At 33.3% G+C, this 13,801-nt stretch overlaps 1 protein-coding gene across 1 annotated transcript; it reads right to left on the bottom strand.

Moving 5' to 3' along the window:
* Positions 1-9,224: 9,224 nt before the first annotated feature.
* LOC139429505 (uncharacterized) lies at positions 9,225-10,835 on the bottom strand. The gene is made up of 4 exons (XM_071195273.1): positions 10,781-10,835; positions 10,365-10,647; positions 9,544-10,002; positions 9,225-9,357 (listed from the first exon to the last, which is right to left on the bottom strand). The coding sequence occupies exons 1-4, from the start codon at positions 10,833-10,835 to the stop codon at positions 9,225-9,227; spliced, it is 930 nt and encodes a 309-aa protein (XP_071051374.1).
* Between the last annotated feature and the right edge of the window lie 2,966 nt (positions 10,836-13,801).

Genomic DNA, 13,801 nt, shown 5'->3' with positions numbered 1-13,801 from the left:
CTGGAACATGAACAAGCAGCAAGCAAACAAAGGAACGATAACATACATGTATGTAGGGTAAAGGACCCGGTAATTGGCATATTAACCGTGGATCGCGCTTTAAGGCTAAAAATTAATGATATCTTTAAAATGATCAAATTAATTATGATGAGGCATTTTTGATTTAGTTATTAAAAATTTGTTTGGTGCTATAATTTTTTTAAAATTTATTTATATTTCCCTAAGAAATAGTTTTGTTCAAAGAAAGCACTATTGGCATGCATTTTTTTTTCAGTTATTGGCATAGCAGTGTAGTTATTGGCATGTAGCGTTTTTCAATTATTGGCAGTGAACTTATAGCATACGTACTTTGGCGATACTAGTACCTACCTAGTTGTATTTGATAGGCAATTAGAAATAAGACTATAAGTATTTAGCTAAGTATTATAATTTATTAAACATAGTGGGAAATTTTTAAACATGTATTACACATAAAAGATTCCTTATACAAATTTTTTTTCACAATACATTTGTGATGGTACTGTCTATCCCATTTCGTGCATTTTATACCAAAATTTAACAAATTAATGTACACATAAAACACAATCCTTTATTAATTATAATATTATTTTGCGGAAGACATTTAACTGGTTCCTCAGTTGGTGGTACTAAGTCGTTATTAATGATGTATCTTTGATACAAAATGTTTCAGGTGTATTTTCTTTCAAAATATTAACACTGTTTTTTCATTGTTTGAGATATTTTGGTGTTTATTTTCTGTTTCTTTGGAACCCACTTTCTTTTTACTTTCTTTATTTATTATCTCTTTTTGCTTTATTTTTTTGTTTTTTCTTTTCGGTTTCTAGTTTTTTGTTTTCTTTTTCCTCGTAAATCCTTTTTCCAGCCACTTGAAGATATAACATACGGTATTATTTCGCTTTGGCGCTTGCCTTTTCTCTCAGGAGTCTTTGGCCAAAAGAGATACTCAGCAAGATTAGTAGAGTTATCGATATCTTTAAAGTAATCTTTGGTTTCTAAATTCGAAGAATTTGTCTTAATGTTATTTGTATCCGTTTCAGAACAGTCACTTAGAAAAACTAATGGCATATCTAAAATCTGCTCTTCTTTGTAGGTATTTTCTTAGACAAAAGGATCATTAATATCAATATCATCTACGAAAACAGTGGAAGCATCTGCAGGGTTTGGTGGATCAACTTTTGGCTGACTCGAATCAATGGTTTTAAATATTTCAAATAATAGCTTAAAATTGTTGCATTTTCCATCAACACCACCATTTTTTGCTTCCTTTAGTAGCTGGTATTCTTGTATATGCAAATATTACCATTGGAGGGATAATAACGCCCGATGCAGAAAAAGAAAACATTACGGTTATGTTAGAGTTGGACGGACCTTGTTCTACATGGTACACATTTTGTGCACCTTTTGGAGCAAGAACTTTATTTTCTGTAGGCGACAGCTGGAAGCATGTTTCATCCCCATTGTAAACCCTTGCAGGGTCGGCCAATACATGACACATATTTTTCTCTTTTAGATATGACTCAATACTGGTAAACCAACCTCTTATGTTATTTTCTGAGACATTACTACTGAGTCCGTTCTGTTAACAATGGGTGCCGCTTTAAATATCTTCTGTACCAATTTTCCCCTGGCATGTTATTTGTGAATGGAGTATCTCGAGGACACCTGTCCAGACAAGTCTTTACTGAAGCTCCGATATCGTCCTTTCTTCTAGGAAACCCCTTTCTTTGTGGCTCCAACAGCCACATTGTAAGGGAATTTTCTTTATCTTCGGTAAAATATGTTTTGGGTCCATGCCCAGGCTTCTTAAAATTTTCGCTTAATCGGAATTGCAAAGTGGATCATGGAATTCCATACTTAACAGCAGCTTGTTTTTTTTGGCAAACCACGTTTAATATCTTCTAATGCTTGCTGAAAAGTGTGCTCGCTATAGTTTTTACAGTATTTCTGTTTTGCTTGAACTTTAGGCATTTCACAAGTCTAGACCTAACAAGGAAAGATGTAAATGTGACAATAACAGGAACAACCTCTATTAGTTATTGGCACTCGTGCCAATAACCGATTTCTATGATATTCTGTACCTATACTTGGCACTCAAATTTTTGTAGTGAAATGATGAAATAAAAGTCAAATTACAACGGAAAACGAATAATTTGGGGTATCTTGCATAGACAAATACAAAGTTTATTAAACACCATGCAATATCAAAGAGTTATATAGTCAAAAACTTACAGCTTACCTTACCAAAAACAGAAAAATTCACATAACTGAATAACATGTGTATACTTCTGAACGATTTCACCATGTTTGTTTTACCGACATCGATAAAGTAAACATCCATGGTCGGCAATGATTAATAGTTAACGAATTCCAAAACAGATAGCGTTAAGAGCAAGAAGAAAATTAAATTTTCGTTAATATTTAAACTTGTGCCAATAATGGGTAGAGTGCCAACAACCGGATATTTTACCCTATGTAAGGAAACGGAAGTGCATGCGTTCCCGTACACCGCACTTAGGCCCCATTGGACCCCTTGTGCGTACTCCCAACATAACCTCTTGTTACATCAACCAGCCTAAGGATTTACCAAAGGCCAGGACATCACTCAGAGGTAAGTTCCTGATATCATCTGTGGTCAGCCAAGTCTTCTTGAGGATCTTCATTCTGAGGTCTGTCAGAGAGGGGCAATCACAAATACAATACACAAAAACATACATGTAATCCGAAATATCATTGAAAGGAAAATGGGCCTAAAGGACCTAAAAGCAGCTTTTGACACGGTTAACCGGAGTATGATATGGAAGTAACTAGAACAACTAATGGTACCACAAAAACTAACAAAAATAAGTGAAAACCTGTACAAGAATGTCACGGGCATAGTACAAATGAAGGGAGAAACATCAAAAACATTTGAAATGAGCAAGGGAATAAAACAAGGCGATAGCCTAAGCCCCTTGTTCTTTATAATATTAATGGAAAGAGTGATAAAAAATACAAGAACAAGAACAAATAAGTATCAAACAGTAATAGGTTATAAAAGCATGGAGGCAGTAAAAATAGATAACTTACTTTATGCTGCCGATATAGTGCTGATAGCAGAGAACCATAAAAAGGCAAGGAAGTTGGTTGAAATATGGGCAGAAGAAATTGAAGAGATGGGCCTAGAATTCAACGACCGTTTTTTATATTTTATTTACCAGACCAGCTCTAGAGCTATACATGGCATTTTTATTATTTAATAATATATACCTTATGAGTTGGGTTTACAACAAGTACCTATAGATCTTGGGATAATCTCTGTTGCAATCGCCGGTGAACATTTCTTCTGTCCAAATTGTAGAGTTCTGTTGGTTCATACATGTGTAGTCGTTCGTGGAACTTTTTAATTTTCGTTGAAATAAACTCTTGAATCCTTTTAATGCCTAATTCGTTGTGTTGTTGCTTGTTTGTGATAAACCATTCGGCGTCCACAGCTATTCCAAGTATCCTATTTTGTAGTACACACAACTTTTTCCGATTTGATTCTGCCGCATTTCCCCATATCTCACAGGCGTACATCACTATTGGTCGAATTAACCAGTTGTAAATTAGAATAGTAGTAGCATTCAGGTTTAAGGGAAGATTTTCTGTTTATGATACTATATAATTATAGGTTATGGGTTATAATTATATATTATAAGTTACTGCCATAACTTTTTTTTAGCTTCAAGTTGATATGATCTTTCCAAGTGTCTTGTATCCAAATGAATCTCCAGATATTTTGCAGCTTCTTCGTTGTTTTTCCACTCTATCTGTTTGTCGTTGATAACTAATTGTTGAGGGTTTCTTATACGTCTTAATGTGAAATTTTTTGCTGCACATTTTTGTTCGTTAATGTCTAAATTCCATAGGTTGACACATTTGCTTATCTTGGTCGTATTAGTTTGTAATCTTCATCTTTTGTAAACAAGACTGTATCATCCGCAAACATAGCTATGTCATTCTGAATAATTTGAGTGATATCATGCATATAAATATTAAAAAGAATCGGGACCAGGACACTGTCTTATGGAACACCTGCTCGTATTGGTGATTTGGAGGAGAAGTAGTCGTGGATTTTGGTGGAAAAGGTTCGGTTTGTCAGGAAAGATAGAAGGTATTGTGACAAATCAAGTTTAAGGATCTTGAATTTCAATCCATCCAACCAAATTCGATCGAAAGCTTGTGTAATGTCCAAGAAGGGTGCTATTGTGTACATTTTGTTTTCGAAACCATCTTCTATTACTTCAACTATTCGTTGGAGTTGATGACTTGTTTAAACCCGAATTGAAAAGGTGGTAATATCTGTTGTCTATTTAACTCATCCAGCAATCTTTTTTTTATAATCTTCTCAAGGAGTTTTGATAACGGGCATAATAAACTAATTGGCCTGTAGCTTTCTAGTATAGATTTGCATTTACCTGGTTTATGGAATAATAGTATATTAGCATGCTTCCATAGTTCAGGAAAGTATCCAATTGCTAAACATGGATTGAATAAGCTGGCTAGAGAATTGAACGTAAATAAATGTAAACTCGTGATAATAAATAAAAAGGAAAAAAGAAATAACCCGAAATTAATATATATTAACAAACAAAAGATAGACGAAGTATCATCATATGAGTACTTGGGCAGTATAAAATCACAAGATGGAAAGATAGATTTAGACATAAATGCAAGAATAAGAAAAACAAACAACGTATATCATACTCTAAACAGAACAATTTTTGGGAACAAGGAGATAGATGAAAAGATAAAATTGAAAATTTACAACTCGGTGGCTATATTAACATAGGTCAGTGAGTCATGAACACTCCAAGATAAACAAGAAGGAAAGATCACAGCAATGGAAATGAAATTTTTAGGGAAAATAGTGGAGAAGACGAAGTGAGATAGGAAATAAGACTTGGAGGAGATCAACAGGAGATAATTAGCAAAATACAGAGAAAGCAACTAAACTGGTACGCCCACAAAATTAGAATGGAACATAACATAGTAGTAAAAAAGGTATCTGAAGCAAAAAATGGGGATAAGAGGAAGAAGGGAAGACCTAGAAACAAGTGGGAGGAAAGAATAGCAGAAGTTGGGAAAAAGAGAGAGAAGACTCTAGCAGATATAAAGGAATTAGCAGATATAACTCTCCCTTCCCATCTCCAGTATTCCGTTTACCTTCGACCCTCTTTAATAATAATAACAATAAAGTTAATTATGAAAAAAAAATTTACAAATCAAAATCGTCATAAAAGTAAAGTATGTACCATAATATACAAATATAAGAATCATCATAGAAATAGTAAATTACATAAAGTTACTCTTATATTATAAAAGTAAGCGAATAAATTAAAGACACAATTTCGCCACATTTAAGTAATTTTAGTCCACGTCAGTGCAAAGGTCGCAGTTATAAAAATCTTCGAGAGAATAAAAGCATTTCGATATTAACATATTTTTAACTCTTGAGTTAAATTTCTGGGAATTTAACAATTTGAAATTGTTAGGAAATTTATTGCATAATTTAGAACGTTATCAGTTTTTCAAAATTAGAGCTCCCTAATTTTTTAAGAGCGATTTAATGGAATTACAAATTAAAGAGAAACAGAAATAAGCTCTGCGGGGTGACGGGGGTTTCGTCCAATCGGAACAGATGGTGCGTCCCAGACAGGACGTCGCGCCTTATTTCTTTATGTAGGTAAGATAAAGGCGCGACGTACTGTCATCATACACTATTACTAGTGTATGATGTATCAACTTTTTATTCTGTTCTTAGAAACCCCTTTTTAACGTAAGTGTTTTGTAGGTTATGTCGATGTACTTTTATTTGAGGATATTTTTTGTATTTTGATTTTGTTCACTGTTTTTGATAGGATCTCCTGACGATGATACCTACGGTATTGAAACCGGTCGAGTGAATAAAACATATCACCAAGAAGTACGATTAATTTTATTTTTAACCTTGTACATTTGGGTGATAAAAAAGAAGATTTTTTTTAAGATATGTAAAAATTATAAAAAACAAGAGCACATTCAGTAGTTTCATGAATATATTCGTAATCTGGGCACTTGAAAACATAAAAATTTGCAAAGCTATCCAGGGCAACAAACAAATTTTTTGTTGTTGTAGAGCTGTGTTATTCAACCTATCCTATATTATATCAGGCCTCTAAATGCAAAACCCGACAAGTCCACATAAACAAATTTGACAGAAATCGCGAAAAACTGATTACAGAATTATGAATAGTTAAAGCAATAATATAAACAAAGTATTGTTATTATCTAGTGAATAATTTATTGAAAACGTATTGTCTAAAATTCTAGTTCAGCTAGTTTTTTTGTAAATTGGGATTTTAATTTGGACATGTCGGTTTTTTTTGTATGTTAAGAGCTGTGACATGCCGCGTTTTGACAAAAAAAGTTATTGAATGTAATAAAAAAAAAGAGATTGCATACTTTCTTATTGATATTTTATTGAAAAAAGCAAAAGTAAGAAAAAATAGTAACGGAAGTATAGGTACATTACTTTAACTGGATAATATTAAACATCAAAATCTAAAGTTTCCGCTAAACAAAAGTTTTCAGCTACATCTTCATTTTCAGTTTGATTGGATTCTGTTGTAGAGTTCTCTATAACAGATTTATTCTTAAAAGCATTTTTGAAGAAGGATAGTGCTTCATTGCTCTGCCAATCTTCTTCATAATGTTTTTTAAGCAAATTAGTAATACTTGCAGATTTAATAACAGTTGGCTCCAGAAGTAGCTTTTTTCCCCTTCTTAGCAACGATTTTTGTGAACCTAGATTGTTCCTATAGAAACTTTCTCCTCTTACAGAAAGACCAGCATTGCTTTTTGAAATTATAATGCGCTTGGACATCTGAAATTTAAAATGCCACTGGGACGGAGGTTTCATAATAAATTGTGGTTTCAATTTCCAACCATGTACTGGAACCTCAACTCCCAATCTGTAGACCTTTCCCCATTTTTGTATAATTTTTATATATTGCCCATGACTTGTAACATCTGGTTTCTTTTTGATTACTTTTTCGATATGATCAAATCGCCTGTCTTTAGGAATGTAAGAATGTTCTACCACTGGGAATGTAACTACGCATGACTGTAACAGTGTCACTAATTTCAAATGTTGTTAGAGTATGGAAGAGTGCTGATGCTATTTCATTAGATCCTCTTCGGTGATCCACTTCAGTCCGGATGTATGACCTCACTGTAGCTGGATTTAATATTCCTCTGGAACTTCCTTCGACGACGGCAAAATGATAAAAATTTAGTTGCATACTAAAGTAAGCAGCATGGTCAGGAATCTTGGGCAAGGCTAAATTTTTCTGGCAGTCAAAGCTAAACGTTACAACTTCTGGATCATCTTGATTCTAAGCTATTAGGTAAAAGCTTTTCGCTCGAATTATTTTATACTTGTTTTAAGCTTTTCTTTGAACTGGAAACATGTGGAACATATATCCGTTTTTGGAGTCCCGAAACCAACGTTATATTTTCTTGTGAAAAATATCTAAAAAATGATTCCTTAACTTGAAGATTCCGCTCAACCGATTTATTGTACATTTCCCACAGCTGTCTTATATTTAGTTCAGCTGACAAATAAAATCTGTGAGAAGTTTTTGAGCGGCAGTTTGTGGAGCTACACGTTAATAGCTCCACAAAGGTTATTATAGCTGCTCGCTTGTTGTTATTTTTTTCTTTTACTCGATCTCCTCCTCGACGTTCCGTATGCATCTCATTCTTTTCCTTATAACGTTTCAAGATATTTAAAATTCTAATATGTATAGGGGTTGTCATCCATATTGGTGATAATGTTAAAATAGAAAAGAAAAACCAAAATATATGGTCAAACTACTCCAATATATTTTCTTTATTAATTAATTCTACCGGTTTCGGTACGTGATCATCATCAGGAGTCTTGTCAAATTAAAGGTGGGGAAACTCGTCATGAAACATTATTCATTCAACAAAGAGATTAACAAAATTGTTCGGTATGCCAATACACATGATAGATGATTCAAAATGATATCAAAAGATCAAATTAATTAAAATGAAGCACATATAAAACAAATTTAGGATTAACCTAAAAGATCTACGTCGTAATCGTAAACACGTTAAAAAGAAAATTTTAAATTCTGTCGTTTTTTACTCCCGAAATATTCATAAAGCTCTGTTTACAAACAATGACAAGTAATCCATCCTTTCTTTTGACATGATACATGATGTTTTTCTCTTCACTCCTTTTTCTCATTCTTTTGGGATCAGAAGTAGTGCAGTGTTTCAGTATAAATTGGTCCTGACTAATTTTGTTTGTAGACTGATAAAACGCTTCATGGAAATAAATAATATCCCTCATAGTAAGCATTGAGGAACATTGAAATGGTTGGTATGGCTTACCAGTATGGCCACATTGAGGAAATATTGGCAGAGTTTTAGGTGCATACCTGTAAAAATATACAGAAACACGTTTAAACTATTAAATTGCTTTGTCTGGTCGGTCTTACAGTTTTTGCTTGGCTAGGTCTCGTTTAGACGACGCTTTTATCTTCTTTCGAGACGTATTACCTTCCGATGGAATAATCTTTTGTTCATCTTAATTGCTTTTTAACACTATTTAAAGAAATAATAACGAAACTTAAACACCGTATACGTTGAGTTGATTAACGTTCGTTAATCAACTCAACTCATCAAACAATACAGGTTATGACCATATGACCTGACTCACTCCTTCCTATTGGCTGACGCGGACATGTCGGGCTTTGAATCTAAGCCTGATTTTCTATACTAATATCTACTGGATATTGTCGATATTTGCAAGATAATAATACGAAATTTAATAGCACTTTACATAACGAACAAAATAGTGTAAAATAGTGTTTGTGAAACTCAAATTTCACAAATTCGTTACTTGTCGAGTTTTGCATTTAGAGGTCTGATATCAGGCCCGGTTCTAGGGATGAAGTCATTATCGTGCCATTTAATTTCAGCCGCCCCCGACAGAGCCACCTTTTTAAAGATCTTGTATTTATTATTAATTGTAGCGCATGTTTATTTTTTTTTAACAATAAGGAATTGATAAAGGAATGAATAAAAATTGATTTGATGTTTAACAAACGTTTACTTTATCGCTTAAAACCCAAATAGTTAAAAAAAATTTCAAAAACTAAAAAACTGATATTGCACTAAAATTGCACTTTTCGTGCTTTTTTATTTGCAAGTTCGTCAATAACGGTATCTAAATTAATTTCTTCTGACAATTCTTTTTCTATTGGTACTAAACTTAAATTACTAAGTCTCTCTTGGCACATAGATGATCTTAAATATGATTTAATTAATTATAACTTAGAAAAACTCCTTTCACCTGTTGCAACTGAGAGTGGTAGTGTTAAATATATTCTCAAGGCAACAGAAAAATTGGAAAAGGATGAAATTAAACCACTGGTTTGAATGAATTGTAAATTCATTAAAGGGTCGGTAACATCCTCATTAAGTATTTTGTACATTATCAATTCGTTGTACAAATCTTCACCGTCAACATCTCTAGAGATATCATCGTTATTTCGAACTTGCAAAGCTATATCAAAGTCTGCACAAGATTTTCTTAGATCATCTTCAGACATATTTCTGAATTCAATTAAAAATTTGAACAATGCGTTGCACTCATTTAACGAAGTAAATCTTTCTTGAATAAAATTTAGAGCTGTGTCCAAAAGTGTAAAATAAAATTCTACTTTAAACAATAATTTTGGAACTTGAATCCGTTCATCATGGCATTCATTCATAGAATCATGAAATTCTATCTCTATATCTAGATCGGTTGCTAATGTTGTAGCATCGTTAATATACTTATTGAAAGCTGCATCACACCTAGATGAATTTAAGAAGTCCATAACTTTGTTGAGTTGTTGTGGACGATTGTAGTAGCTTACTGTCAATATTAATATTTGAAAGAATATCATCCTATATTAAAATTGAGCAAATAAATTTAAAAGTAGATATATTGTTTAATAAAGCATTCGCTGCAACTTTCGTTTTTATGTCTCTGGAGTCATCCTCTAGCAACATATAAACTTTTTATGACGTCTTTTAATTGTAATTTTAGAGGTCTTATGGCTTTTACTCTGCTCTCTCATCTAGTTTCGCACATTAGTTGTAATGTTAGTTTAGTAATATTTGTTTTTAAAATATTCCATCTGTAAGGAGACGCAGAAAAAAACGTATATAATTCATGTACGATATTAAAAAAGCCAACAATTTCAAAAGTTTGCTTAGCTGCATCATTTACCACTAAATTTAACGAGTGGGATGCACAAGGTATATACATAGCCCTTGGGTTTACATTCTTAAGTCTACATTGCAGACCACTCTTTTTCTCCTTAATGTTGAAACCGTTATCATATCCTTGGCCACGTATGTTTTGTACATCTAAATCATAAGTACTTAATAATTCATTGGTAAAGAAATTAAACAATCCCTCTCCAGTTGCATCCAATACTGGATAGAACCCAAGAAATAGTTCTTTAATTTCAATAGGAGATGTACTCATATCCACTATTCTGGCTACAAAAGGAATTTGTTCAACATGCGTTACATCTGGCGTACAATCTATAATAACAGAAAAATATTTCGATTTTTTTATTAACTCTTGAATTTTTTTTTATCGAATTAGCCAGTTCCATAATAATTTCATTTTGGAAAGAGTGTCCTAGATAATGAGGCATGTCACTGTACTTCTTACTTTTTTGAATAGTATTGATATGATTTGAAATAATTGGATCAAATTTCGCCAGCATTTCTATACCTTTTAGAAAATTTCCGTTATTTCGTTCATATAATACATCAGAATCACCTCTAAAAGCTAAACATTGTCCTGCTAAATACTGTACAATTGCAACAATTCTGGTGATAATATCACGCCATCTTCTTTTCTCCGACTCAAAATATCGTTGTTGTTCACAATCTATAGTACAATTGAAGGGGTCGGGAGAAAAAAGTGCCAAGCATCATGTTTGTTGTTTTGAGATATAGCAAGTTGAAAGTTTGGCTAAATCCATAAATAACATTTTAGTGCAGACAACAAACCAAAGTTTTTTAATACAAAGGTCATGTATCTATATACCGTTAAAAGTGAAGATGTAGGTAAAAAAAACGCTATTATAAGATAAAAATGGTTGTATAGAAAAATATGCACTGAATAATGTTGTTTGGCATTTTTTCCCCAAAAATAAAAGACATTAGGTTTGTTTATACTTTTATTAAAACACACACTGTCATCGACAAAAAATACTCTTAACCAAAAAGGTACTTTTCAAATAGGTCTATATTACCACAACATCTTCCTTTTGGTCATCTACTTCAGCGGAAGACTGTAGGCCATTGTAATATCCATGGTAGATGGGAGGAATGTATTGCATCAAGGATTTGACATCATTTAATTTTTTTTTATTGATTTTGTTGGGCGCATTTCTTTTTAAATGTAGTGCTGGAATAGAACTCCTTCCACGTTTCTTTAGATTCAACACTAAAAACTCTTCGTTCATCAAGTGTTTGAGTTTCATTTGAAAAAGTTCTTCGCTGTCAAATTTAAAGCAAATAGCTTTGGAAAATCGTGGAGGAGTAACACCATCTGTACAAAACTTGCTTTTTGTGTTAAAGTAGGTCTCTTGCACCCTAGACAAATCGAGGAAATCCTCACTCTTCATGCATGTTACAATGAAGTTCAGTGTTTTGTTCCACACTTTGCTACTATCTCTCTCCATTGCACAGGACTTTACACATTTTGGCAGTGCTTGGTATGATACTTTTCTATTTTTGAAAAAAAGTCACGGTCTGATGGAAGATAAGTATGCCCAGTTATCAGGAAGTAATGTTCTATTGTTTCAAAACGTTTACTAGCTACAAGGTGTGACCAAAGCGACATTATGTTCCAATTTTTATTTTGTCCTCCGCAGTTGTCGGTAAATATTACCAACTTCTTTGCGTGGACATTTGCTACTAATAAGTACTTTACAATACAGCTTCCTATTTCATCACTACCCTTTTTTCCAACTGATTCATCCCACATGAACATAAAACCTTGTCCAGAAGTGCAGTTATGGATACCTACGTTATAGGTCCACAGTTTCCTGCAGTAAAATGCAGGTCCACATGACAGTTTTGGTGTAGGGAGGGTTTGTTGCTAAATAATTGGGATCGCTGTCACTGTCATCAAATTCTTCATACAAGTCTTCTAGGTTTTCATAATAATCTTTAAGATTTCTAACACATTTCCTCTTTCCCTCCATTTCTCATGAGGAGCTTGACACTGTCTTCCCCAAAACTTTGCAAACAACCAGTTGAGGTAATAAAATGCAATGCAAATACAGAGCAATCTAACGGCAATAATTGAAATCTAAACAGTGCTGCTTGTAATTTGTTCAATTTACTCATAGACAGCACTGCTAAATTCGGTTAGGCCAAAATGATACTTGGCACTTTTTTCTCCCGACCCCTTCAATTCTTACTAAGTCTTTTTTTCAATTCATTCCACTTTTGATAATTGAACATATGATCAATACTTGATTCATGTCGGGATAATAATGTAGCCAAATGTCGCCAATCAGAAAATCCGTCTTTTCCTATTAATTTCATTGATTTAATGGAAAATAATTTGCAACAATAACAAAATGTACTGTTTGCCTTCAATCTTTTCACCATTTGGTAATATTCGAAAGTATTGTGACGGTGAGAACGATCTTCCATCGCTGTCTATGTTTGTAGGAAATTTTATGTTTTGTTGAATCGATGGAGGTCCTTTTTCAACGAGAATTTCCAATAATCGGTTATTGATTATTGCTGGCCAAGTAGAGGGGTCGTGTAGATTTATAGTTGATGAGGTCGAAAATACATTATCAATTTCTATTTCAGTATTTTTTTTTCATACGCGAAGCTTGCAGGACTAGTGGTAATACTCGTTATGTCATCAGTTGGGATAGTAATGTTACTAATATTATCAGATGTTGCTTCGTCGCAGAAGTCGAAACTGGATTATTATCTTCATCTAACTTAACAAACTTAATCATAGAATTTCGTAATTTTTCTTCTTGCTTATCTTTTTCCGCTTTACGCTTTCTATAAAAAGCACCAGATTCACGCTTTGTCTTCCTTTCTGACATCTTCGATCTTTATGCTTATGTTAAGAAATAATATCCACCTTAGTTAACTTAGTGTCTAAGTAAATAGGAATTTTATTTACCTTCGAATCGGCAGGTTTTTCACAATAAACTAAGTTAATAAACCAAATATTAATACATTGAACATTTGGGAAACAATGGTGGGTTTGGAATGCCAACTTAATCACAGCCGTAACCGATTTAGAGGTTAGCGCTGACGGGTTAGGAAACATTTTTAACGATTTTAAATTTTACTTAAAAGAGGTAAGTGTTGCCAACAAAAAAATCAGAACCAATTTTTTTATTTATGGTTGGTAGCACGGTGTAGTTTTACTTTCGACGACTAGATGCCGCTGAAGGCATTCGAAGTTTGAGTAATTGCCGTCGCGTCGTATGATGGCGCAAACTGAATATTTCAATATGTTTTTTTTTTAATATTTCGTCTGTGCATATGACAGCCGGCCGCCCTGTATGTTCGGCCGCCTTCGTGCATGCACGCTTCGAACGCTCAGTAGAAGCGGGCCTGCCTGATATATCATATAAAAGAAGAAATAACAAGCTTTCCTTTTTAATTTAAAATCAACCTTAAAATATTTATCATACAACTG

The sequence above is a fragment of the Onthophagus taurus genome, chromosome 3 (assembly GCF_036711975.1).
Source record: "Onthophagus taurus isolate NC chromosome 3, IU_Otau_3.0, whole genome shotgun sequence".
Lineage (NCBI taxonomy): Eukaryota > Metazoa > Arthropoda > Insecta > Coleoptera > Scarabaeidae > Onthophagus > Onthophagus taurus.
Note: the sequence above shows the minus strand (reverse complement) of the source record. Positions and strands in the feature narration are given on the sequence as shown.

Bases quoted from the DNA above. Each gene is read 5' to 3' on its own strand.
- LOC139429505 (XM_071195273.1), bottom strand. From the start codon at position 10,835: ATGCTGGCGAAATTTGATCCAATTATTTCAAATCATATCAATACTATT. The intron at 10,003-10,364 runs GTATATACCTTG...ATTTTAATATAG, and splicing joins AATGTAAACCCAAGGGCTAT to GATGATATTCTTTCAAATAT. The intron at 9,358-9,543 runs GTACAAAATACT...ATCATATTTAAG, and splicing joins TTGTACAACGAATTGATAAT to ATCATCTATGTGCCAAGAGA.